The following is a 27,897-nucleotide window of genomic DNA, read 5'->3' as shown; positions in this document are numbered from 1 at the left end:
CTCCCTGTGGCTTCCAGCCTCACAGCCCCTGGCCAAGGGGCCCTCAGCCTCCCTCGGGGCTACCCCGAGTCAGAGGTCCCAGAAGCTAACCCGAATGGAGGAGCACAGGCTTTTACCCATGGGTGGCTTGGGTGTGGCACCTGATGGCACACACGCCCCCAAGCAGGACTCAGGCTGACCTCGAAGCTTCTGGTAGCACCACAAAGCTTCTGGCTTTGTGGCACTGGGGACTGGGGACAGGTAGAGGTGCAAGGGAAGGAGGGCATCTAGGGCCTCAGGAGTACTGTCCTGTGGCTTATCTCATCTACCACTCACAGCCGTTCTGGGAGGGCGGCAAGGCCAGGAGTGGGCTGAACTCTCCCCAGTTCACAGACATGTATACCGATGGCCAAGGTCAATGTGATACCACTCACGGAGAGCACCCCAACTCAGGCTACACATTTCGGAGGACTCCAGTGTAATCACGGGTCCACACGAGTGTCCATGCATGGAGACGTGACCAGGAACACAGTCACGCAGAGAAAGCAAGGGCTCATACTGGTGAGAACGGGGAGGGGACTCTGGGCACCACTTGGGCCGAACTGTGGGATCCAGCAGCACTCTTCCTGGCTGTACCACACAAGGCAGCTCTTACCTGGTCCACAAGAAAGAGGACAAAGCTGCCTGCAGCAGGCTCGTTAGTCTGGGGGTGGGGTGGAGGGCAGAGGTGGGCGGGAGGTGATGTGGGGGCCCAGCAATGCAGGCGAGGGTGGATAAGCTGGGAGAGCACACCGCCGACCAATGGGGGTGCGTGCAATAAAGGCAGAGGGTGGATTTGAGAAACTCAGTGCTGTATGGAAGTTCCTCAGAAAGTTCAAAACAGAGCTCCCCTAGGACCCAGCAATTGCACTACTGGGTATTTACCCCAAAGATATAGACATATGGAAAAGAAGGGCACAGGCACCCCAACATTCCTAGCAGCAATGTCTACATAGCCAAACTGTGGAATGAGCCGAGATGCCCTTCAACAGACAAATGGATGAAGAAGTGATCCATGTATACCACAGAGTATTACTCAACCGTCAGAAAGGATGATTACCCACCATTTACATCAACATGGACAGGACTGGAGGAGATTAGGCTGAGTGAAGTAAGTCAAGCAGAGAAAATCAATTATCATATGATTTCAGTGACTTGTGCAGCATAAGGAATAGCATGGAGGACATTAGAAGAAAGGGAAGAATGGAGGGAGGAAATCAGAGGGGAAGACGAACCATGAGGGAATATGGATTCCAGGAAACAAACTGAGCATTTTAGAGGGGCGGGGGGTGGGGAGATGTGTGACCCCCGCGATGGGTATTAAGGAGGGCATGGATTGCATGGAGTACTGGGTGTTATACAAACAATCGTGGAACCCTACATCAGAAACTAATGATGAACTGTATGGTGACTAACATAACATCATCACCATCATCATAATAAAAGAAACTTAGTGAATGAAAAAGAAAAAGCAAGAGAATATATTGAGTTATTCAAATTAAAATACATGTCCACAAAACAATAACACCATTTTGCATGAACATGGAAGACCCTCCGGTTGCACCTTAAAATGACTGTTGGGGGATGAAGGTGGGATATGGAAATGAGAGGACTCCCAGGCAATGGGTCGTGTAGTGGGGGGCATCGTGAACTCACCCTCCGCGCCCAAGGTTAGAAGTGATGGCGAGACTGGCATGCGTAGCTAGACTCTGACACACATACAAGAATAAATCTCTTCGACAAGCCCGCAAGCTTTCCAAAGGCCATTATCGTTTGTGTACACACACAAGATGATAGAATCAGAAATGAAAGCAGCGGCTGGAGAGGCTATTCTTAGGTCACTTTCAGTTAGGGAACTGGGGCATCCAGAGGCAAAGTTGAAGACCCAGAGCCTACTTAGCCAAGATTATGTTTTCTTACAGATGATGGCAACCATGGCCAACGTGAAGTGTAGAGTAGCCAGGACGGGACTTATCTGTAACTGAGGGGGGATGGCAGTGGCTACAATTTTATAGTATTTATTGTTTATTACAAAAGTAATTCACATTCAGAAATATAGAAGTAAATATAGATGAAGATAGAAAGCACCTTGATCCTTCCTCATACCCAGAAATGTTCTTTCAAGGCTTCTGTTCCACTCACTTCTCTAGGCTTATGCACCGCAGTGGAAGTTTTCATCAGGCAAAGGCAAAACAGCACAATGAGTCATGTTTGAACCTCATCAGTTACAACAGGATTCCAGTGAGGAACCAGCTGTCTAAGAGCTGTCCAGAAGTCACATCCACTGGCTTTGCTGGGCCGGCTGGACCTCCTGCTGAGGGTTACTTTGCTCTTCACAAAATCCATCAGTGACAGAGGAGGGGGCAGCTCCTGAGTAGGTGATCTCAAAAGTAGAGGAGGAGATTTGGTTTGGCTTGTGCCCATTTTGATCAATGAGTTCATTGTTTTTTCTTTGCAATTAACAAAGGACTCTCATAGCTCCAGAAACCCTTGAATTACTGAAATTAACATGGGGAAAATACCTTAGTTATCGAATCTAAAATTCTCTTAGCATTTTACCCCCATTCTTTCCCCATTGAAATAATTGTTTCTAATGTGGTGTTTGAAACACATGGTATTTTAGGATTTGAACTAATTAAACAGAGTGGAACAGGATCTCTTTATACATATACACATATATACATATATAATTTTTAAAATAAAGTGAGGATCATACTGTACATATAATCTTATATTTGCCTACTTTACTTAACAGCACATTGTAAGCATTTCCCAAGGCATTAAGTATTCTTGAAAAATATGATTTTAATGCCTAAACTATTTTATCTTATGGATGTAACATAATTTATCTACTCCCTTAGTCAACATTTTAAGTTACTCCTAGCTGTTTTCTATTTTTAAAAAAACTGGTGTGATAACGACTCTCTGTCTACATCTCTTGTTATTTTCTTACAATAAACTTGAGAATTGGAATCACCTTCATGAGGTTTTTGCGAGCATTATGAATAGTATATAAATCCCCAAAACAATGCTCGGCGCACAGCAGGCTTTCAGCTACTAGTAGCTGTAAACAGGAAATCAAGTTCCTAGGAGAACAGACCAGTTCTGTCCAAGCCAAGTCAGGCGAGAGATGTGCTCTCTTTGGCTGGGGAATGAGGTAACCAGACAGTCTAGGTAAGGCAGGTGAGAAGGGACAGAGCCATTCTTGCTTCCAGATGATTCTCCAGTGACCCCAGTGCGGCCCTGCTGCCCTCCCTGTGCCCGTCTCAGCCACAGCCCCCACAGAGGCCAGGGGGCCCACTAAGCTCCGTCATGTGGACGGCAGGGGCAGCCCTGAATGACCCTGAGTGCACTCTTGACTCAACCTTCAGGTAGCAGTAAACTGGGGTCAGAGAAGAAACAATGTAATCATCATGTTCTCAAAGACGGTTTATTAGCTATTCTCACTCATGGTAAAGAGAAATAAAAAAGTGGATGAAATTGAGATCAGAGGAGATGAAAATCCAACAACAGTTCCTCTCTGAGGACCTCCCCCAACTAGACAACATGGACCACCAGGGACTTTGTGTCTGCATCTAGCAAGGGAATGCATTCAGAGAAGAACTTAATTTTTTCGAAGGTACAGGGTCTAATATGATGCAATGAGAAAATCACAGGATGATTTTTTTCAACAGAGACTGAACGCTTATCCATCTACGAGGGACACCCCTTCCAAGCCACACGGTTATCCGCAGAAACTGTTGGGCTCCTCTTTGGAAGGTGCCTTCCCCATGCAGATGACTCGACTCTGTCGCCTGTCCCTGGCCGTGGCCGAGCTCTGCTCTTTGATGGTGGATCTGATTTCTGAGCACAGTCTGGTCACCTGAAGCCGGCTGGAAAGAAGGAGGGATAAGGAGGCTCTGGGATATGGCTGGGAGCGAGAAGCTGGGGAAGCTCCAGCGATGAGGCCGGGTTTCTCAGATGGGCTGCCACTGGCCCTGCAGGTCCTCCCAGAGCCGGCAAGGATCTTCACCCCCCACAACTGGGCAAGGGGGGCATGGCGGGCATGAGCACGCAGCCTCTTAGGGTGCGTGTGTGTGGAAGCTGGGCACTCACTGATGCTTCAGTTCCAGGCCAGCTGCGAGAATACCCCTCTCTTGTTCGGCTCCCTGGGAGCCCTAGCAAGACAGTTTGTTCTTTCTGGCAAGAGGGAAGCTTGTCAGTTTAAAGTAAATTTATATTTGGTCTAAGAAAGGCCAGTGCCCAAAAGGATTTCCATTCTTTGGGGGCCGAGGGCACGGATCGCCATTGTCCTTCCTTTCTTCTCTTTACGCACTTGCTTCCGAGCCCACTGGAGGATGTCTACGTGTTTGCCCTCCACAATACCTGGCCCTGCAGAGTGAAAAGGCCCCAAGCACCAGCAACTCACAGGCCCATCCTCACTGGGTGGCCTCAGGAGAAGGACCCACCAGGTGGGACAGCTGCAGCCCCTTACCCCAGAGCACATCCCTATAGGGATTCGGACACCAGCCAGGGGCTGATTAACAGGGGCACCCCTCTGGCCTCCCCCAGACCCTGAGACCTGAGGGCACAGCAGATGGGACGGGACCTAGACGTCAGGGATGGGGGTGTTGCAGTTCCCATGGTAGATCTTGACATGGCCCTCACACCGGAAGTAAGCCTCGAAGACGTCACTGTAGCCATGGTCCCTCCACCAGGTGCAAAGCTGCCGGTTCCAGGTGCAGTCCAGCACATGGAAGAGCTCGGGGTGCTCCATGCCAATCATGGTGAAGAAGTCCTGGTCCCCGAGATGGCCACGGAAGTGGTACTTGTCGGCCAGCTGCTGTACCTGTGTGGGCTCCAGCAGGCGGCTGTAGAGGGGGGACTGGCGCATGGCCTCCAGGTTCAGCAGCATCACTCCGCTATTGAAGCCGGGGAGCCCCTCGGGCGGGGGGCCTCCAACCCGTGTCTTGGGGTTCTCGTGGCGGAACTGCCAGAATGTGTGCCTGGAAAGGGAAAGAGAGCAGATTTAACCTGGTTTGTGTGGGTGAAACAGTCTGCCGGCCCTATCTTCCCGGGTGGTCAAAACCAGCCTGGAGAGAGACGCTGTCTTCACTCCAGGTTTATAGCTCTGGGGACAGGGAGGTTCTTGGGCTGGGAATTGGCATCACGCCACCAGCAAGTGGCAGAACTCGACTCAGACCCCAGCCTCCTGATTCCAAGCCTCAGGGTCTTCCCACGATCCTCTGCTCCTTCAGGATGACATCGTTGCTAACATTTGTCTAGGACTCAGCAAGTAGCAGGCGCACAGAGAGAGAAAGCACAAGTAAGCAGTGCGAGAGGGAGAAGAAGGCTCCTCAGTGGGGAGCCCGATGCGGGACTCAATCCCAGGATCTGGGATCATGACCTGAGCCGAAGGAAGATGCTAAACCGACTGAGCCACCCAAGTGCTCCTGCCTTTGTGATCTTGGAAAGGAAAGGAGAGAAGGGGGGGAAGTGATTTTGAGAAGCGATCTGGTAAAGAGGTAGAAAGCTACCTGCAGGCTTAAATAAAGTCAGTTTCTGCTTTAGAACAAGCTTCATGAAGGCCCAAGCCTAGCACTTCTGAGCGGCTGGGCAGGGGTTAGAGGCTTGCAACAGAGCTCAGGGCCCACATGCATGGGTTAGGCTGAAGAACAGCTGGAACAGCCAGGTGGAATTAGGGCTATTTTAGAGGGAATGTCATCTCAATCTTCTCTCAAGGCCTCAGGATGGGGGATGCATGGGGGCACCTGGAAATGCCACCCCAAGGCTCCCAGAGGTCTCTCCCTCAACCAGTCACAGGGCAGGATCTGTGCAGGGAAGTGACCAGCGCAGGGGAAAGAATACAAGAGACCCGGCCCACGGCAGCCACAGAGATCCATTTCGCAGCTCCCACACACTGCTCTGTGTCTGGGAATCGGAGAGGCCTTCCCTGAGGTCTTGCATATCACAAAGGGCACCGAGAGTTCGATCCTGGGGAGGGGAAAAGCATTCCCTCTGGACATTCTTACAAGCGGAATAACAGGTCTATTGTTTGAATTTTGCCATAATTGGACAGTGAGTGGAACAGAGCTCTGGCGCCTGCTTGGTGATAACAACCTTGGCAAAAATAAGCTTCCAGAGCAAAAGGAGATGTGGGAGCCCTTCTAGTGATGGGATCACAGGGCGCTGGAATGCTGCCTGGCGACTTGGTCGGTTTTACCATATTTCTTCCAACTGGTTCCCGCAGGTCCAGGCTGTAAGCCACTAAGATTCTCCCAGATGAATCTGGGACACCACAGCATGGGAGAGGAGGGCTCCTCCAACCAGGAGCAAGGGGGCTTTACCCAGGAGGCAGGACTCAGCCTTCCAGGAGAGAAGAGAAGCACTCACCAGGGAGGGGAGGCCCGGGAAGGGAGACGTGTGTAGAAGACCGGCAGGGCCAGGCCTGTGGAGGTCCTAGACATGGCGAGGCCATCAGCCTCCTTCTTTTTGTCCCCCAGGTCTCGTCTCTCCCCTTTCCAGGGGACCATGGGAGGGTGAGCAGGGTGCAGGCTAGCGGTCAAGTCTGCCCTCCCCAAGACTGCCGCCACCTCTGCATTCTCAGCACCTCACACGGCGCCCACACGGTGGGCCTTCAGAACATAAAAGTTCTTGATGAGGAAGGATGGGAAGGTCAGTGGGGCTCAAGCTATGTCACCTTCGGTGTCGTCTGGAACCGGGACAGAGAAATGTCAGGACACAAAGCTGCAGCTGTGGATGCCGTGTTCCAGGCCCCAGGGCCCCATCTCTCCGGCGTGGTGAGGGGCAGGGGACCACGAGAGGGTGCTCAGGGGTTTCAAAGGGTTCGGTACAGTCTCTACTCACGAGCCAGCTTGGGGGTGCAGAGGCCATCTGCTGCCCTGCAGTACCCCCCGGAGCTCCCCTGTCTCTAGCAGACTGACCTGCTACAGAACTTGCTAGGCCCAGGACAGTGGGACCAAACGCAGACAGAACAACAAGCATCCTTCCAGGTGGGGACCAGAAGCCAGGTGGCTCTTTGGGAACCTCATGCCTAGTACCACTGGCGCTACAAAGAGTCATTTTATAACAAAGCCAGAGAGAGCCAGGCCCAGAGCATCAGCACATTATGACCGGTAAGGAGAAGCGAAGGAGGGACAGGAAATTGGAAATGCAAGCTGCCCAGGATCCGTCCCGAGGCAGGAAAACAGCCTGTAAATGAACCAGTGCTTCTCTAAGTACAAAATTATTTCCAGGGTGCCCCTGTTTAAAGCAGGCCTACCACTCCAAAATGAACCCAGACAGACAGAGCCGCCGCCTGCAGGACTGCTGGGTTTCTCTGGCCTCTGTGTCGGCTGGTTTGTGTGGAGGAACCACACTGGCCTTGGGATGGAGAGAAGGACAAAGGGCCATGGAGGGACCCGAGCTCATACGCCCTGATCCCACGTGAATGGGCCAAACGGGGCAGTCTGGCTGGTTCCCCCTGCCACAGCACAGCGAGGATGGCAGAGCCCTTTCTGTTCCCCGCCTCGGCTCCTGGGCGGCACGGGGACGTCACTGGCGGCATTCTAACAGGGACGGAACAGAGGTCCCCTGTGCGTCAGGGTCAAGCCCAACTCAAACGCAAGGGCTCTGAGCTCCAAAGTCCCTTTCATCTTCACTCGGATTCCATGGGCTAGGTTTCCCAGGAGCAGCACTTGGATTTCAATCTCATTTCTGAAGTTGGCTGATACCCCCAAAGCCACGGGCTCTGGGGACCTGGCTGGCAGGTGAGGCGGAAGCTGCTGGTACTTCACTGAGAGGGGGTCAGACCCAAGAGCCTGTCTCAGGGAGGTCAAAGAGAGCCCTAGACCCTCGCCTTCCTCACAGGGCCTGGGGCTGAACTGATATGTATGCAAAGGGCACTGCCAGTGGTGTGTGCTGAGGCCGCAGGAGCCTCCGTATGAATGCAGGGATCTGGCTCCAAGTCCTGGAGCTTCTAGAAGTTTCCCCGATTAAGCTCCAAGCCCATAGTCGGCCATGTTGCCCTGATGCATCATCTGGACTTGGGCCTCTGCAGAGGCTTGTCTCCATCCTCCACTGTCCCCTGGAGATACAAAAGAGAGGGGACAAATGGGAAACAAGCCCTCACACTGGCAGTCCATGGTAAATACTGAGTCTTTCCTGGAATCAACCAGGCTTGACAGGAAAATACAAATTAAGAACCTTCAAGTACATTCTTCCAAGTATGGGCAATGCATTTCCTAAATTTGTTCTATTGAGTATGCCCTAAGTAATACTCATAAAAAAGACTATTAAATTATTAAAAACAAGTACACTAGTTTTCATGAAGAAAACCCATCTTATGAAAAGAGGTATCTGAAATCATTTTGAAAAGCAGTCATTTTCTCCCTTCAAGTCTTTCCCTGATGACCATTACCAAGGTCACTCCAACAAGTCTCTCAACTAGAGAAGCTGGCCAGAAAACCTGGGAAAGAACACATGTTATTATGAATAAGTCTTTCTCCTCCCACCACCCCAATCACAGACCCTCCTGCCTCCCTATCCATGCTTTTCTCCTGGGTTGGTTTTTCTTGGCTCCTAAGGCTCAGGGTCTTCCATTTTCACTACTGAGAGGGTTGAGAAGCAAGGATGGGAGCATGCAACGAGCCTGGGCAGTCTGCATCGAGCTCCCTAAGAAGGTTCTAGAAGCCCATGCTGACTCAGGCTGAGTTCAAGCTGTTGGTTTTCAGGCAAAGAGGGCTCTGTTTTCTGAGGTCCCTAAGGACAGTGTCGTGTGTGGAACTTCTCCCTATGGTTTAGCCATCGAGTCTTCAGAGTCAAGTGCAAAGTCTAATGAGCAGGTGAGGCTGGGCCTCTTCCCGGAGGAAGCATGCCGTCTGGATGCTGTCTAATCAGCGAAGACTGGAATTAGGAAACATTACTCCCTTTATGCCCATGCTTGTGTCCCAGGACCAATGAGCTCTTGTTTGACTTGGAAGGGACCCTGTTTTCCAGTCTTTTGCAAGCAAAGGCCGGGAGTGAAGAGCAGCACATCCTGTTAGGTGACCAGGGGACAGTTGTGGGTGATGAGGGGCTGATTTCGGAGCAAGGACAGTGTCCCTCTGTCCTGCCTTGAGCTGACATTCTGGGGGACAGACACAGACTCTTCAGTTCTTTAGCGGAAACACCACCCTGTGGTCTCAAACTGGAGATGACACAGACTGCCGACACAGTGAGGCTTTAGACGGCCACTTCCCAGGGCACTCCTCACTGCCAGGAGTCACAGCCGACCCTTATCAGGATCTCTTGCTAGCAACTCAGGTCTCCAGCTCCAGCTCCAGCCAGACAGAAACGTTCTTGAAGTTCCACAGGCTAGTAATGGCAGGACCAGGGCGAGAGGGTTCTCTCCTGGGACCACAGGCTACCAGAACCTAAAGACACATGAAGATTCTTAGCTCACCTGCCTGGCTTACCCATGAGGACATCGAGGCTCAGAAATGGCCCTGCCTGTAGTCACACCACTGAAAAGGTAACCCCCACCCCAATCCCAGGCTGATGATTTTGCTTTCCCAAAAACGCCCTTCCCAGAGAAGGCAACTGCTCCTTCCACCATGCAATAAGCCATGTGACAGGTGAAACTGTGCCACTTAGTGCCAAGCTTTCGGGAGGCACAGAGTTCACGCTTTGCCATCTGGCAGGGACTAGCTCCTCCAAGCCCAACATGCCTGCACCTGGAAGGGGAGCTGGGCCCCCAAATGGCTGACGGGGCTTGCTTGGGGCAGCAGGTGGAAGGCATGTGCTTATCCGTGTTTGCAGGACCTCAAAAGAAATGTGTGCCTGCTTTCAAACACCAGCCCTGTTTGCAAGCCAGCAACTGAGTTTCCAACCACAATATGCCCAGAACCGAGAGAGGACAACAGGTCAGGGGTTGAGGCAGGGGGCACATGGGTGGAGCTGGGGGTGCTGGAACCAGGCAGCCTGGCAGGAGAGCAGAGGACTTCTGGGGGTGCTCAAGTCCAAAAGAGACTCCACAGGGATGAGGGGATAAGGAGGGCACACTGCAGGGATTTCCCCAGGGCCTTCTTCCAGAAGCATCAGGGCCCCCCGTTCACCCTTCCCCACACCCAAGACTGCCAAGGTTCCTTCTTGGCAAACTGGCATCTCTGCACTGCCTGCCCCAGTCTGAGAGGAGGGTTCATGGAAGTAAGAGGAGCTGAAGAAGGTCTGGGGAAGAAAGGGAGGGAGAAAGGGGTTATCATCTGCTGAGTCTGTGTTTTCTGAAAGCCATGATGGAGGCTTTCATTGGGGGAAGGGCGGGGGGGTCCCAACGGGGCACTGGGGTAGCTATTATTACAGGAACCAAATTTTCTAGAGAGCTTATCTGGACACTGGGCTCTTCATTCTTACCTACAAGACCACAGAGCTCTCTACAGCTGTCTGCTGGGGCTGCTGAACACAGCGTCACAGACTGGGGGCCTGAGTGATACAGATTTACCCTCCCCTCCCAGAGGCTGCAAGTCTGAGATCAAGGTGTTGGCAGGGATGGTTCCTTCTGAGGGCTGAGGGAGAAGCTGTTCCATGTCTCTCTCCAGTCTCCGGTGGTTGGTTGGCAACCTCTGGCTTCCTTTTAGAAGGATCACCCCAGTATCTGTCCTCATCTTCACAGAGCGTTCTGTTTGTGTGTCTGTGTCCAAATCTCCCAGCCCCCCACTTTTAGAAAATATTTTATTTCTTTGAGAAACAGTGAGAACGAGAGAGAGAGAGAGATCACAAGCAGAAGGGAGGGGCAGAGGGAGAAGTCGACTCCCTGCTGAGCAGGGAGCTCAATGTGGGCCTCGATCCCAGGATTTGGGATCATGACCTGAACCCAAGGCAGATGATTAACCAACTGAGCCACCCAGGCACACTCAAATCTCCCCTTTTAAAGATACCAGTCATATTGGGCAAGGGGGCCTATCCACTCCAGTGTGGTCTCATTATATCCATGGCTACCTTATTTCCAATTAAGGTCACAGTCTGGGGCACTGGTAATTAGGACTTCAGCCTCTGAACTGTGGGAAGAGGCACACAATTCGCCCAGAACCCTCTCCAACAATGAAGACAAAGGAAAATGGTACACAGCTTACCTTCATCTGTGTTCTCACTGTCTGCAGTAGGAGGGCACTGGTGGCACCTAGAGCTGCCTTCAGGAAACTCCCTGACTCCCGCAACCCCCGGCGGGCTGAGCCAGACAGTCATGACAGGCTGGGTTGCATCTGTCCAGGAGGCTCACAGAAGGAGGGGGAGGTGTCTATAGCGGGACGCACAGGCTCCAGAGAAAAGCAGAGGGATTCAGAAATGTGGGTGTGGTGGGGGGGGTGAGAGGTGACATGACACTGATCAGCCAGCAGAGAGATGTCCAGAAGCCCACACTGCGGTGTCTCCTGGCTCTAAGGGAGATATGCGGGAGCACCAGACAGCACGCGGATTGAGAGAATAATCAGTCAGCGGTCACCCAAATACTGAATGGAGCACCTATCGGAGCCTACAACAAATGGGAAGTAGAACATTCCTGCCCTCAAGAAACTGGTGCTCTAGCAAGACCCTGACGTGAGCACATCAACAGCATCTATTGTAAGATGAAGGGGTCTACAGCTGGACTCAGGAGGCCAGGGGTGAGGGCCCACTGTACAAGGTTTCCTCAGCACTTGGTTTCCTCAGTGCTAACATGGGGATGGGGGTGAGACATGCCAATGAGGGGAGGCCCTGACTGGCAGAGAAGGGCAGAGCTCCACTGTGCCCAGGCTCCTCTCATGGTGTAGTATCTCAGGGGCAGCCCTCATCCACCTAACCAGCCAGAAACCATCTGGAGGCTTCTGTCTCATCATGGCTTCCTGCCTCATGAAGTCTAGAATAAAGGTAACCAGCGCTGTCTGGCTCATTCCTAAAGCTGTACCAGCTGTGACCGACCTCTGTAACACCTGGCACAGCAGTGGAATCAGGGAGGGTGAACATCCCCACTAGGAAGGCCTCTGACCCGCCACAAGATGGCCTGAACAATTCTGAGCCTGGAGACCCTCCAACTGCCCACAGCCCTCTTTTCTGCCTAGAGACCTCTGGAAGGGGAGCTGCTCAGTGTGCCACCTCCCATAGGTGGCAATGAATGGGTCCTCTCCCATAGCACGTCACAGCCAGGGTCCCGAGGCTTCCCATTCCCCTGTGTGCACAGGAGGGTGGGATGGCCTTCTCTGAGTTGCCAGTCCTCTTCTCACACCTCCTGGCCCGCCCATCACTGCTCATGCCCAGCCTGCTGGGACATCTCGGCCACACAGCCTTCCTCCCACACCTGCTGCTCCAGAGCTGTGAACATAGGTGGGAGGGCTGGGAGCTTGTGGTCACTCAATCTGACAGCTCCCAAGTGTGCTGTGCCTAACTGGGCTAGGGCCTGGAGGGCAGCATGGGGAGAAACTGGGGAGCACCAAGGGACAGATGATGGAGGAAGAAGCACTGGAGGCTTCAAGCAGGTAGGTGGAGCTCTGAGGGCTTCATGCCCAGGTTACAATAAGGATGGTGAACACTAGGGCAAAGTTGGAAGGATAAAAGCGGAGAGGACCCATTCAGTCTTGAACAGGTATCAGCAAGAATAGTGATGTGGTAGAGTCCTGCAGGTGGCAGGGGATGGGTCACAGGCATGGAGCACAAAGCAAGCATGACAGAATTCTGGGGAGTTCCAATATTTAGGGGATGGAAGAAGAGGAGCCGGGAAATTCACTTGCAATAATGTCAACGGCCACAATGATGGCCTCATCATCATCAGCCCCACCTGAGCTACCCACTGGGCTCTCCCTCCATGAACCTTGCCATCAGAAGGCACTCTGCTCCAGTGACGGGGAACTGGGATCGTCCCCTCTGACTGCATCGTCCTGCATGTCCCCCCACAGAACCAGCTTTCCAGTCCCTTGTGAGCCACTGGGGGCCCACCTCTCCCTATTCTCTACATAGTCTCCCCTGGATCATGCTGGCTCCCCACCCACTCTAAACTTCCCCCATTACCTCAATGCATATGAGAATATGGACTGTATTGAAAGCGGCAGAGGATGGGAACTTGGAAATGCTATAGGAGATGACAGGTCTCTGACAGAGATAAGCGACAGAGACTAAGGAGCTGGGCACTCAGCACGGGGTAAGATGTGGCGAGGGGGGACATCTATATGCCCAGGGAAAGGAATGCATATGCCAGACTAACGAGGTAAGAAATACAGGGTGAGTGGAAGGGTGGGTACTTTGAGGAACGATAATCATGATGATGGCTAATACTTGTACCAGACCCTGTTTTAAGTCCTCATTTAATGTCTATAACAAACAAATGAGGTAAGTAGTATTCTTTCCCTGTTACAGGGAGCAAAGTATGGTTGGGAGATATGAACCATTTGCTCATGGTCATAGGAGTCAGGCAGAAGAGCTTACCAAAAAGTGAGAAATTCCAGGACAAACCTGAGACTAGAGAAAGGACATAAATAAGAAGATACAAGTTCTGTAGTGGGAATTAGGGATACTGAGAGAGGGCATTTAGGGTGAACTCTAAATCTTGGGAAGGTTAAGAGGTAAAGTCATTTATGGAGATAGAGGGACTTGGGTACCAATAAGGGTTTGAGAAAGAGAAATGGTTTACAAGGGCAGTGAGGAATCCATAAAAGATGGATAAAGGATTTGCCTGAATATGAAAGGTCTGAGTGGAGTCCAGAACCAGGCCTGGCACTGGCAACTAGAATGTGTTATTCACCTTTATGACTTGAGGGCCTAGTGTGGCATTTGGTTCACAGTAGGCCCTGCAAACTCTTAAGTTTCAAAAGGATAAATGAATGGATGGACTAAAGAATGAATGAAAAAAGGAACAAGATACTATAAAATCAGAGGATAGAATTGAAAAGAGGGGAATGGTGAATGAAGGTGGTGGAACAATAGTTTAGAAAGGGAGTTGGGGGAGAATGTGCCGTGGGCCCCATGAGCTAGAGCATCAGAGGTGTTTTAACTGAGGGTGGCCAGGTCTCTGTTGGGGGAGGAACAATTTTACTCTATCCTTCAGAGGTTCTTCCACCTGGTCTAAGAATTAAAGTGACATGAAACAGATTACCAGGAGAAAAGAAAAATTAATTTTGTACAAACAGGAACCCTACGCACATGAAAGGTTCAAAGACGGAAAGGTAAAGTGAGGTAGATATGCCATCCTGAGCTAAGGAATGGAATATGGCTGGGGCATCAAAGAGGAGGAGGGCAATTCACAGGGCAATATAAGGAAGAGCAGAGGTTTAGTAATTAGAGGTCTGCCTGGCCATAGAGATAGATCATTTAGATAAATTTATCTCTAGTAATAACCCCTACTCTGGAAAAGACTCCCAATTTAGATTCTTCTAGATAGTTAAGAGAGGAGCAAAAGTTTCTCTTGAACCTGCAGGTCTCCGCTGCCTTCAGCCCAAAATAGCCCACATATCAAAGTGACACATTTGGAGGAGACTTGTTTTGAACCTTGCGTTTCTCTCAGGGTGAGGACTGAGAAAGTGACGTAGAAATGTCAGCTCCCTGAGCCGAGGAATGCATATCTGTGATGAAGTGCCACTGTGATGAAGATTATCAACGAAGGGACCCAGATGGTAACCTGGCCCAATGGTGCCCACAGCTCTCTGGACAATGCCCTTCCTGGCAGTGGCCCTAGAAGATGCCAGGACTCCAAATACAAGGCTTGTGCATCACTGCTAGCGAGAAGCTCAAATCTGGTAGAAGCCCTAAGAGCTAACCAAGAGACTATAGGGTATGCAGCCAGCAGGCTGGGCTACTGAATATCCACATGGAGCTGGCCTGGCATGCGTGGACAGGCCCCAGCTTAGCTCCACAATCCTGCCCTTTCCGGGAACTGAGGTTGAGGGTGAAGACAAAGCCAGGCAGAGTTACCTGCAGAATTAGCTCACTGTCCTCAAAAAGCCCACAGCACTAGGGGACACAGAAAAGAAGTACCCAGGACACATGCCAGAGTGCTTTCTGGGAGAGTGAGCAAAATGCAGTCAAGTGCAATAAGGGTGATGGGGAAGAGCAGGTGTAGGATTTAACCCTCTGTCCAGAATTAAGCTCAATCAATCCAGCCTAGCACCCTTCACCCTCACAGAAGGAGGTGTCCCAACCCAGGAGCTGGGTGTTGGGAGACTGTGTGGGCTTGGCTGACCCAGGCACAAAGGCAATTGAGCTGCCACAAAATATGTTATTTCTCAATCCCAGAAAAAAAAAAAAAATCTATGAGCCTTCCCGTTTCATTTAAGCCAACCTCTACCTTTGCTTGTCCCTGCCCACTGTCTTCTACCACATTTGTGGCAGGTCTCAGTCAAGGGTAACAGTGATTAGCACATTGGCAACTGACAAATGCTGAGGATCTCCCACTTGTCAAGCGCAAGCAAGGACACAGGCACAGCCCCACAGGAGCTCGTTCTGGGCAGTGGTACTTCTCAGACTTTACTGTGTGAGGGGCTCACCTGGGATCTCGTTAAAATGCAGATTCTCTTTCAGAGGCTGCATTTCTGGCAAGCTCTCAGGTAACGCTGATGCACTCAGAAGAAAAAAACTGGTATTTGTATAAAGAGATGAAAACCACGAGAGCTGCAATGATGTCATTTTATCTTGCAAATGGCCATAAAGTAGGTACAGATAGAGTCACTTACAAATTTCATACAAATTTTATGCTAATGCTTTTCTGTACCTTCTCACTTTATCACAGCTCTGGGAAGGGGGAGCAGGGTGGGTGGGGAACCATCAGGGAAATGGTTCCTGGAAGCAGCGTGCTTATGGCACTGGGAGGGAGGACCCAGCTCTGCCACCTTCTATCCCAGGGATTAGCCATTAGTCTGGAGTGGGGGTGGGGGGAGTGGCAGGGCAACTCATGTACATTGGTTTTCTACTGCCTTGGAAAAAAGTACTGGTACATCATGGGGTTAAGAATGCAGGTTCTGGGGCGCCTGGGTGGCTCAGTGGGTTAAGCTGCTGCCTTCGGCTCAGGTCATGATCTCAGGGTCCTGGGATCAAGGCCCGCATCGGGCTCTCTGCTCAGCAGGGAGCCTGCTTCCCTCTCTCTCTCTCTGCCTGACTCTCTGTCTACTTGTGATCTCTCTGTGTCAAATAAATATATAAAATCTTTAAAAAACAACAACAAAAAAAAGAATGCAGGTTCTGGGAGCAGATGGTCCAGGCTCAAATCCTGGTCCTCTGCTTCCTACCCCAGAGAAGGTACTAGAGCTCTCTGTACTCCAGGATTCCTGTATGGAGTTAGGGTGGTTGGAAGGGTTTTTCAGGAAAGTATGAGATGATGGACGCCATGGACACACATCACACTGGGTGAGAAGCAATGTGGGTTCTCTATGGCGAACAAATGTCTGCTTCCCCTACCTTGTCTGTCACAGGGAGGGGGCCTGAGCCTGTTTGCAGAGCTCTGCAACCACCAGTGGGGTGACCCTGAGCAAGTCACGCCCCCTCCCGAGACCTCAGTTCCTGCGTCTGTTAAGTAGATTAAGCAGGCCTGTCGTTTTATGCCCAGAATGACCACCAATCTCCAATAATTAATCTTTCTTTAAATGTAGCATCGGTTGGTGAGTATAAGGTGGTTTTTCTTTCTTGTTACTTGCTTTTGTTTCTGAACCCCATTTCCATGTATCCACAAAGCCCTATGATTTGTGTCTGCTGACAAGCTGGCAAAGTCCAGGCCTGACATGCAAGGGAGACCACTCTGCAGCAGGCTCAGTGCAAAGTTCTCACTCAGCCTCCCCTCGGGCCGTGGCGATCACACAGCACTGAGAGCCCTGAGCTCCAGGGAACAGGCACACGGAGAGCTGGCTGGGTTCGCCATCATCCTCCAGCCCCTGCAAACCCTGAGAGGCCACCCCGTCCTCCTCTGTCTTCTGCCCCACTGGGACCCTTTCTCTCCATGATGCCCCAAGATGCAAAACGACTGTCCTTGACTTTGTAAGCCTCTTCTCACCCAAGGGCACTGCACAAGAGGTCATCTGTATAAATAGAGTCCACCTCAGCAAACCAAACATGGCTGGCCTCTGGCCCACCCAAACGTCCAACTTGTCCCTGGCCTGCCTGAAGGCCCCACAGAGCCAGCTGCTCATCGTGCCCAGAAGCCTCATCACGTGGCCCTCCAATGCACTGTCTTCCCTTTTCTTTTTAAAGAAAGGAAAAAGGGGAGGAAATCCACAAAACAATCTGTCCTTAGATCACAAACGTGAAGGGCTGGATCAAGGAGCACCATCACGAGGGGTTGAGCAGCACTGTCTGATTCAGAAGACAAGCAATCCCTCAAAGGTGGCCTGGAGTCTCAATCGCCGGCACTGAGGGCCCTTCTGGTCTCTCAGCATGCCAGCGGTCTCAGCCAAAATCACAGGCCTGCAGGGGAAGATTCTCCACAGTTCCCGGCAACAAGCATGGCCGGTGGGAAGGGCAGGGGAGTCAGGCCTGGGCTCCAATCCCAGGACTCCCCCTTCCCAGAGGTGGGGCCAACAACAAATTCCTTAACTCTCTGACTGTGGCCATCCAGAAAACTAAGACAATGAGAATTTTTTTTTAAGGGCTCATTGAGGCTTTAGCAAGTTAATATATGCAAGTGCTAGGGGCAAGCCTGGCACATTTATGAATTCAAGAACTACGTACTGAAAACCTACTGTGTGCTAGACATAGTTCTGGGCCCTGAGAGACAACACTAAATAAGAAAGAAACTATGACTCCTTCCCTTGTCAGCTTGGTGTCGGGGAAGGACTGATGCAGCAGGAGGCAGACCAGCCAACAGGCGGTTACGATCCCAAGTGGCAGGAGAAGGGATGGGACCATAGTCGGGTCCCTGCAAGAGGACCTCCTCACCTAGTCTGTGTGGGGATGGAGGAAGGTTCTCCGGAGAAAGAGGCATCTGAGTGCAGACTTAAAGTGAAGAGGATGCAGGTGAAGACAGGTAGTAGTGAGGGCACATGGGCCAGACCAGGAGGTTCCTGTGAGGAAGGTCAGGGAGGCTGACCTTGATGCTGAGGGGAACAGAAGGGCTGAAGCAAGGCAGCCTGTGTATGAGGATGGTGGCTGGCTGGGGTGGGGGTGGCCTGGAGGAGAGGGAGGAGCTGCTGCATGGCCCTAGGGGAGCACAGTGGTGGTGGTAGTACTAATGACAAGGGGAGCTATTTGTCAGCAGCAGGCATGCGACTGCACCTGAGGGCGGACAGAAACAGGGGATGCAGGAAGATAAGGAGCCCTGTGCCTAGATTTCCGTCCTGAGCACTATGGGTGCAGCATGAATGACAAGGCCTACTTTCAACATTATCACTGACTTTTGCACAGTGACACCAGCTGGGTCACTCCCCTGTCTCCCACCAGTACAACAGACAGACCTTCCTGGCTCAGATACACTGTGGCTCTGGTTTTTGACATCATGTCAGCCATAATGGCCTCAGCACCAGCACCATGGGGCTCACTCTTGCCTTTGTGCCTTTCTCCAAACACAGGACCAGGCTAGGAAGATGCGGAAGGGGACAGCTGAGAGATGCTGGCCATCATGGCCCATTCACAAACCCCTGTCTTTCCAGATGACCTGGAGCAAACGTCTCTTTCACTGGCTCCTTCCAGACAGTAGCCAACCTCATCCTCACCCAGGGCAGGTGAGCTCTTCTCCACCTGCCTGCCGCCTTGTGATTTCCTAGGGAGATTTTTTTCCCTGCTTCAAACTGAAAGTGATCCCCTTACCCCTCCTTGGGACCCTTCTGCTTAAGTCTCTTCTCCATGCCTTCCAGAGAGTTCCCCAGAATCTCTACAGAGCCTGTGGTCCTCTTTATAAAGGGTTAAAGAATCGGAATTACCCCCCCTACACACCTAGCACTCTCTCTGGTGTCCATGCAGGCATGCCTGGGGCTGCCTAGACTTCTGTGACTTCTCAGCTCTCTCAGGAGTGGAGTCCTGAGGCTGGGGCTTAGCCAGAACAGCCAACTAGGATTTGAGGGAACGTGAAGAGTGGAATTTTTAAGAACCAGATCAAAGGTGGCATTAAAATTAGATGCGAGTCCAAGCCACTACCTGAGGAAAGTAATTAGGATCTTTTGAAAATAACAGCAGTTCTGCTAGACACTACTCCTGGAGCCATACTTCTGGAATATTCTTGGGCTGGTCAGGGGGCAGCTTTTTTCCCTCGAGTGTTCCTGGCCACTTTCTCTCTGCCTTTGTCCCCACAGCAGTTCAGGCTGCCGGACTGCCGACTGAGGAAGTCGATCCTGACCTGACCCACATCCAGACTACTTAGGTGCTTATCTTCACCTCCCACACCCCAAGGAGTCACCCATCCCACAAATCCTCGTACCACCCAAGGAGGGCTGAGCCACTCCGCTCTCTGCTCCATGTGGAACCTGCAGGGCTGGCTGACTGGGGAGGCCCCAAGTTTCCGACTTGGTCTCAGCCTGAGGAAAAGAAACCTCCGCTGTGGACACACCCTGCGAAGGAGGCAAAAGAGAAAAGAAATGACCCTGCCCAAGGAGAGCCAGTCCAGGCCCCATGACAGCCGAGTGCCACCAGCCGGCTCTGCCAGCCTGTCAGCGCAAAACCACATCCACACCCCTGGGCAGGCATCGTCCGCACTCCCATCCCATCGAAGTCTTGTCCCTCCTGCCACCTGCCTGAGACCAAGAGACACCTGCCCACACGTACACAGGCCAGGGTGGCCCAACCACACCTCCTTGCCACCCACTCTGTCCAGGCACAAACACACAGGGCTGCTGACTGAGGATACGACTACCTGGCTCGACCCCTACACCTTGATCACAGCCAGAGTCCTTGTGGGACCTCGGGAAACTCCCCACACCAAGCTTTTCGAGCTTTAGGCCATCCTCCTCAGAAGGCACCCCAGAGGCAGTTCACTGAGCGCACTCGGAGCTGATTGCCTCTCCTGCATCTGTCTATGGATGTGTGGGGGGACTTGAGGCCTGTGTAGGTGTCAATTCTTCCATCCTCATGTGGTTTGCCCTCCCACACAGGTGGCAACCTCTCTTCCACGACCCCCAGGGTAAGGAGGTCTTCTCGGCCACCCGCCTCGGTTCCACTCCCCGAACAGGCTTCTCTCACACAGAGACTGGGCAATGGGTGGCCATGTTTCTCGAACTTTCTTGGGCACACCGAACCTCTGTGTGGAATTCGGCAGGTGAGGCGGTGGCATTCTGCTCTTCTGACAAGCTCCCAGGCCATGCTGAAGCTGTGTTCCACCTGCCCAGGTTCAAGTAGTGAGAAGGCAGAGGAAAGAGCAAGGGCGTCTGAGTCGGTCAGACTGTGTCCTGGCATGCGCTCCCCCAGAGCCAGCCAACACAGCTCTGGAGACCACCGTGAGGACCACATGGTGCCGGCAATGCTGGCAGTCCCCGGAGTAGCAGGCACCGAGCAACGCAAGCCCTCTTCCGTCTGCTTCAGCTCCCCCCTCCTGCAGCGGCGGGGAACTGGGAACCTCAGGAGAGAGGACTTGCCAGAGAAGTCAGTGAAGTGACCAATGAACACTCTGGTGCCCAGAGGTGAGGGAAGGTGAGAGGTCTCCTTCCCCTCATTGTGTGTCTAGTCCTGGGTCTGGCGCATAACCTGGGCCCAGCATGATGGGGGAAGAGAGGGTTCAAAGGCCTGAAGGCCGCAAGGGTCAGTATGTCTGGCTCTGAGTGTTTGTGTGCATGATGCTGGGGAGAGGGGTTGTTCGGGCCGGGCTGAGGGGCAGTTCCTCTAGGGACTCTGGTATCTGGATATCCGTGCTTGAGCAAGGGTGAAGCTAACTCAAGAGGGGAACCACGATGAAGCAGAAGCCTGCCAGGAATAGCCAGCCTGGACCCCTGTGCACCCCTCTTTATACATCTGATGCTACCGTAGGCCAGAGGCTCAGCGGGAGAAAGCTAGGTGCTTTCAGAAGCTGCTTTAACCAGTCCGGCTGGAAAAGGACCATTTATCAAAACCCTTCCTCTCTCATCCCTCCAGCAGCTTCAGAGAGGGTCTTGGTTGTTTCCAGGGAATGGCTAGAGACGCAGGGAACTTAGCCCAATATGTGATATATAGCAGTGTTGTTTCTAGGGTCTAAAGCAAAGGCAAGAGAAAAAACTAGACCAATGGCCAATCCATCTTCAGCAAGTCTGCATCCTGCCTCCTCCTCACACAGAGACAAGCCCCATTGATGTTACTCAGAAACTAATGGTGTTTCAACACACTATAAGGGGTACTTGCTGAGCCCAGGACCACCTAGGGGAGACTGGGGGACTCCCCTGGCATGGCCCCAGGCCACGTCCAGCATGGAGGGACAGAGGTGGCCAAACAGGGAGCACCGTTAAGTGATGATGGCACAAACATGGAGCTCATAGGGCTCTGAGTAGGAGAAAGACCACATAATCCCCAGAAACCTTGCTCTGTTCCCAGCGTGTACCCCAACACACACACACGTACACATATGTACACACACACACATCCCCTCCACACTGGGGAAGCTGAAGCTCAGCTTCCCAGCTAGTCCTGAGCCCTCCCTCCTGCAGAAATACGAATGCTATTCCTTCTTCAGCCCCAGAGCTTCTCCATGCCCCAGTAACATTTCACACAGCGATTTAGCAAGCTGGGCTGAGGTTTCTTTTAACTGGTAATTAAAATCGGAGCACAGAGACAAGTTTTGAAAAGCCTGGCTTTCACAGAGAATACCTTCTCTGGATTAGAAACAACAACAACAAAAAAAATGAGACTCTTGATTGAAACCGTGGGCACCCACACAAACACAAAGGCCCCCTCAGCGTTCTGAATGGAGACAGCATGTGAGGCTCTTCTGACTGAGGTTAAAAAGAATTCAAATTCGCAGGATTCATTTCTGAACTTATGAAGGAAAAGCAGGTAGAAATGCTAGGACGGAGCTGTGAACGCTCTGGTTCACACACAGAGGGCACTCTGTGTGCAGGCCGCCCTGATCTCCATCTGGCCAGCTCCAGAGAAGGCCTGTCTTCCTGTTTCTCTATGCTTGTCTTCAGAAGCACAGGAAGGGCAGGCACGGTTTCATCTGCCCGAGGGCCAGGCCCCTGTGTCATCACGACCGTAGACACTGCAAATTGGAGACAGTCCCTGGAACAGGTCTCAGTGCCAAGCCGGTTTTGAGGTAAAAAAATAAATACACACACATATAAACACATACATGTCCTCACAGGTACACAAATACACACACACACACACACACACATACATACATACACTCCATACACACATGCCAACACGCATACATACACTGTATATCCACTACCACACCATCCTCCACAGCCCCTTGGGGCACGGGGAGCACCCCACATGACCATCCACTAGGACAAACTCATCCCTGAGCATCTGCCACTCCCTCCCGCTGCTCCCAGATGGAGAAGAGAGCCTCACCCAAAGAACCTCACTCGGGGCAGTCAGGTGGGCGGAAGGAGTGCTTCCCCTCAAATGCTCCAGAAAGAAGAGCAGGCTACTGAGGGGAATTCTGGAGTGTACGACCTCCAGATGAATGCAGGGGAGTCCCAGAGGCCCAGCGGGTGGGGGACACTAGGAGACAACAGCAAGCTCCAGGACCCAGAGGCAGCAGAGAGTGGCAGGGCAGGGGGCACTTACACGCCTACAGGATGGGCAAAGGCAGAGGGACTGAAAGAACACTAGACAGTAGCAGAGGGAAGCTAGTACTTAATGGGTACAGAGTATCTTTAGGAGTCATAAAAATACCTGTGGAATAGACCATGGTGATGGTTGCACATGGTGAATGGAATTAAACAGCAGTGAGCACACAGGGTAAAAACAGTTCTAATGGCAAATTTTATGTTATATATATATATCCTATCACACACACACACACACACAGTGGTGGAGGAGAAGCCACCAGGCCCCGACCATGGCAAGGTTACAACAGAGGTGAGCCACTTCTTCACGACGGGAGCTGATGGGAGTCTGGGGCTCTGCCTGCATTCCCAATGCCACCTGCTCTGGGGACCCATCTCGGGCCCTCAGCTCTTGGATCGGTGGGCTCCAAGCCACCTCGAGGCCCTCAGTCCCCACAGGGTGGTGGCTTTCCCTTCCTCACTGCTTCGAGCACAGACCATGTTGCAATTGCTATCTGTTTTCCCAAACTGCGATGCCACAGGAAAAACCGAGGCAGCGGCATACTGTATAATTAACATGGAATGTTCCGAGGGAGCCGAAGGCAAGTGGGGCAGAGGTCAGGTTCCCAAGCAACACCATTTTCTGTGCAAGAAGGACTGTTTTCACCTCTCTTTCTCCCTTTGCAAGAGACTGAAATAAGAAAACTTGAGAGAGAAAGAAACCTGTTCAGCCTCACACGTAAAAAGCAGACCCTGGCGTGGGTACACGGATTCCTGTGGGGGGGGGGGGGCGGGCCTGGACAGGCTGTGCTCAGCCTCCATCACCAGCCAGGCTTCAGGACCACAGAGAAACACATTTAGCCTCTGCCACTGAAGCATTAGCCTGTCCAGTCCAGCAAGGCTGCTGCAAGCCTGTGCGGTCAGTCTGGACGCAGTTAAGGTGCATTATAATCCATTATAATAAACTGGTTCCTAAGCCCCCTTCCCTGCACAATTTAGAAGAGACAGACCATCTGATGAAGATTAAATGCAGCAACTATAGTTGAAATCTTGTTCAGTGTAGGTAATTTAAAAATTATCTATTTTTAAGGTGGAGTTCAGTAATATTGGGAGTCTGTTTCTCACCAAACAGAAATAGAAGAAGGAAAAGAGAAAGTCTTCCTATCTATACTAAAAAAAAAAAAAAGAAAAAAAAAAAAAGACAACAATAGACTAAATCAAGTACACGAAGTAATTTTGGTGGAATGTGGCATTTCTACCTCCTGCAAAAAACCTTCGGAGATCTTGCACTTGGAACGAATCTCCCCACTGCCCTTGTTCTTGCTGCTTCCTACAGCGGGCTATCGCTCCTTGCACGAAGGGGTCCAGCCGCGTCTGTCTGCTTCCGTCTCCCGCCAGCCTGCAGACTGCTGTGGGACAGGTGGACAGAGCTGGCTTCCTTGTCATCTCTGACTCTCCTGCCTTCACGCTGGCCTGGAGTTTTGTCTCAGGGAGTGTGACCTCTATGAAATGGAAGTCAGTTACAGCTTGGCATTCTGGCTGCCAGGACAACAAGACAGCTTGATTTAGCTAGGACAGGCAGGTGTCCAGGGTCTTCCATCCTGACATTGGGGTGACACCACGCTCCTCACTGCCTACTGGATTAACTGCAACTCCTCAGCATAACACATGAGACCCACCCCCTGCCCAGGACTTGGCCCCTGCCCCCATCCAACCGCATCCTCTTCTCCTCCAGAGCACCCTGGTCCTCCATCCAGACCAAAGTAGCTGGAGTGCCTACACAGGACACAGAGGCCTCCATGCTGTGCTCCTCTATGCTGTGCCCTCTCCCTCCACGTCCATCAGACTCCCCTTCATTACAATTCACACGCTGGGTGAAGTGCCCTCCTCTAGGCCTTGGAAGCAGGTGTGCTGTATAGTCCTCTTGTGTGCCTCTCGGTCCTCTTCAGCCCTGAGCTCTTAGAGGATGGGGACCACGTCTTTCATTATCCGAATCCCTGCTGCTTAGCCTAGTGCTGGCACCAAGCAGAGACTCAGTCCATATGAACCGAAGTCAAGTCTAAACAGGTAGACCTTCACCACCAAGCAGTGAGGATAAAATGTGCCTTTTCCACAATAGCAAGGTTCCACATTTGGCCAAAGAGTTAAGACCCCCTAGGTGCCCGCCAGCATCATGCAGGCTGCTGGGAGCAGCCCCAGCCATGCCCAGCTCCGTGGGGCAGCCCAAAGCAGCTCACAGCACATGGCAATGAGGCCACCATCACTCATAAACACACTGTTTTCCAAGCCTGCCAGGCCATTTGCCAGCTTCGGGCCACCCTTTTAGAGCTGGGACCTTTGTGCTCCACCCGACTGAACATAATCTACTTAATTAATTACAGCACAGACAGAAACACTGTACCTCCACTACTGCCTTCGCTAAAACCACTCGAACCACACTAGGAAAAGACCGGATCTCCCTGGCAGTTAGTACTTTCTTTTCCCCCTTCGTGAGTGGGGAGTGGCAAAGGGAGAGAGTCTTAAGCATCCCCCACACCCAGCAAGGAGCCCAACACAGGGCTCCATCTCTCCACCCCAAGATCATGACCTGAGCAGGTATCAAGAGTCGGATGCTTAACTGACTGAGCCCCCCCAGGTTCCCCTGCAGGTTAGCCCTTATATTCTCTGGCCATTGCCATGGGAAAAGTGGTTTTAAAAAAAAAAAAAAAAAGTCTGCAAAACCACTCCCTTCCCAGTTACTAATTTTTCTAGAAATGTATGCAACTTTAATCTGCTTTAAGTAAATATTTTAAAATATTAATTAGCCTCAGGGATATTCCTTTTGTATGCTATACATTTCAGAGAGATTTGGGTAAAACGTGGGGGTTATACACATATCTCTGATTAGCATATTTTCTGAATGAAAATGAGAACACCTGGCCCTTTGTTAAGACGAAATGTATGAAACTGAGATATGTCAGAAAATACGTCTGGCAGTTCTGACTCTGTAATTTTCCAAAATGAGGTTAGAACTAGGAATGTTTTGCTGATTTTTGCCAAAGTTTTAGCTCTCACAGGAATGAAAAAGGCATGGCTCCATTCACAGCCAGTACCTGGTGAGGAGGACAGGCTAACACTAGTGGCTGTCAGTGTTGTGGGCAGAAGGTGTAGCTGGAATCCTGCACGGAATCTGGGTCTTTGCAGACAGAGCCTGAGATTCGGGTCCACAAGGCTGGGCCTAGTTTCTCAATGCTGGCCACCGAGGGGTCTGGTCACCAAGAAAAAGAAGAGTGCAGCCACGCGACCCCACCCAGCAGCTGTGTTCATCATTTCTGGAATTGTTGGAGGCTGTGTGGGCCAAAGTCATACTAGCTCAAGGCCCATAAAGAACCAATCCAGGTGAGGGAAGAAAGGAGTTAAATTTAAAAGGGAAAATATGGGGCACCTGGGTGGCTCAGTGGGTTAAGCCTCTGCCTTTGGCTCAGGTCATGATCCCAGGGTCCTGGGATTGAGCCCGAGTCAGGCTTTCTGCTCAGCAGGGGGCTTGCTTACTCCCCTTTCTCTGCCTGCCTCTCTGCCTTGTGATCTCTGTCTGTCAAATAAATAAATAAAATCTTTAATAAAAAAAAATAAAAGGGAAAGTGTTCTTTGCCTTTTAAAGGCTGTTGACATTCACCATCTCTGTGCCTTTACCTAGACTCTGATAAATGAGGGGTGAGCTGGGATGCTTTGGGACCTTTGGAATCCACCAAGGGGAAGCTGCTAGGCCAGGGAGCTGTGATTCAGGCCTTGGGCAACTAGGGAAAAGAATTAAACAAACATGGAAATCCTATCAAGTGACCAATCCCAATGGCATCCTTTGACCTGGGGGTGGGGGGGGGAATAAAGGAGAGCCCCTGTTCTACCCCAGAAGAAAATAGGAGGAGTCTTGCTCTTCTTGCCGAGCAGGGCCACAGAGGCTGAGAGCATCTCATGTTCCTGCTAAACTGAGTGCCCTCACTGGCCTCCCGACAGGATGCAGACATTCGATGTTTGAGTCCCTCCCCGCTCCAAGTCTGTTGCTTGCAATTCTGAGCACATTCTACTCTAAAAACTATCTCCTAATGCCGTCGGGCTCCTTTTCATACATTCAACATGAAATGGACCTAGGGTTTAGAAGAGGACCTAGAGTAAGAGGAGGAGGGGTGCTCATGCTCCGTGGCTAGAGCAAGGTTGCTCGGCATCCTCCCATGTGCACATGTGCCCGTGTGCGTGTGTGCCTGCACGTGCGTGTGCACAGGTATTTCCCAGGAGGACGGGTCCATGAGAGGAAACTGGACACAAAAGCACAGGGATGCGACTGAAAGACAAGAGAAGTACTAGGCCCAGACGATGGTTCTGTCCCAACAGCTCCTCCTCTGAAGTCCCCTCTTCTCACCAGATGAGTCCTCTCTCTAGAAATGAGTCAATTCTCAGGTGGGAACAAAGGCAAGCTGTTGCCTTGAGGCTAGGAGAGGGGGAGGGGAGCCAGCAGCAGCCTCCTGCCCACTGGCTGCAAAAGGACATTTGTGACTCAGCTGCTCAAGTTATGACTGAAGCACATTATGCATGACCACGTGTTCGCTGAGCAGGATCAAAGCCTCAAGTGGCCAGGTGGCCAGGCGGCGACGGGAACACGTGAAGCTGGCGGCAGGGGGAGGCCCAGATCATGCAGACCTGGAGAACACGGGCCATCGAACAGGCTGCTGCCACCCCTGCTCAGTGGGGACCACAGGCCTTGTAGAGAAGGCAGCCTAACACTGTCACGACTTCTGGGTTTTAAAGAAAAGCTATGCAGTATCCGGGTATTAAATGCTGGCAACGAATACACATTAAACCAAAAAATGCTGCAGGGAAAACAAACCATTCTTCCACCTGGTCTGCTGGGCTCCCGTTGGCAGCCCTCTTCCAGGAGTCCTATAGTCAGAATCAGAACTGTTTGGTTCTTTGACTTCCAAATCTAGCTATAGGCCAGAATCACTTTGGATGCATGCTCAAAATGTACATTCAGAGGCCCCAACCTACAGCCACTGAGTCAGAATCCCCTGGGAGAAGATGTGCATTTGGAGAGGCTCCCTGGGTGATCACAAGGGCTGTCCTGTCAGCTAGGAACCACAGGCTAGTCCGTATTTCTGCTCTCCTTGTATTCACAAGTATAACCATACTCACTTCTATCTCGTGACTCTAAGTCCTAATGATGAAATAAGATTATAATAATGAGACCATAAAAATATATTAACCAGAGCTTTTAAAACTGCCCCCCCCCACCCCAAAGAAAGGGCAGAGGCCAGTGTTGAGGGACACAGGACAC

General features: G+C 51.6%; 1 protein-coding gene across 3 annotated transcripts in view; it reads right to left on the bottom strand.

Moving 5' to 3' along the window:
- Nucleotides 1-2,020: 2,020 nt before the first annotated feature.
- XXYLT1 (xyloside xylosyltransferase 1) overlaps nt 2,021-27,897 on the bottom strand; it is a 157,846-nt gene continuing 131,969 nt past the window's right edge. For all 3 annotated transcript variants that reach the window (XM_059163097.1, XM_059163099.1, XM_059163098.1), the window contains exon 4: nt 2,021-5,003. In XM_059163097.1, coding sequence (XP_059019080.1) covers nt 4,607-5,003 — 397 coding nt within the window. In that variant the 3' untranslated portion in view covers nt 2,021-4,606. The remainder of the gene's footprint in view (nt 5,004-27,897) is intronic.

This window comes from Mustela lutreola, chromosome 2, assembly GCF_030435805.1.
Source record: "Mustela lutreola isolate mMusLut2 chromosome 2, mMusLut2.pri, whole genome shotgun sequence".
NCBI classification, from domain to species: domain Eukaryota; kingdom Metazoa; phylum Chordata; class Mammalia; order Carnivora; family Mustelidae; genus Mustela; species Mustela lutreola.
Note: the sequence above shows the minus strand (reverse complement) of the source record. Positions and strands in the feature narration are given on the sequence as shown.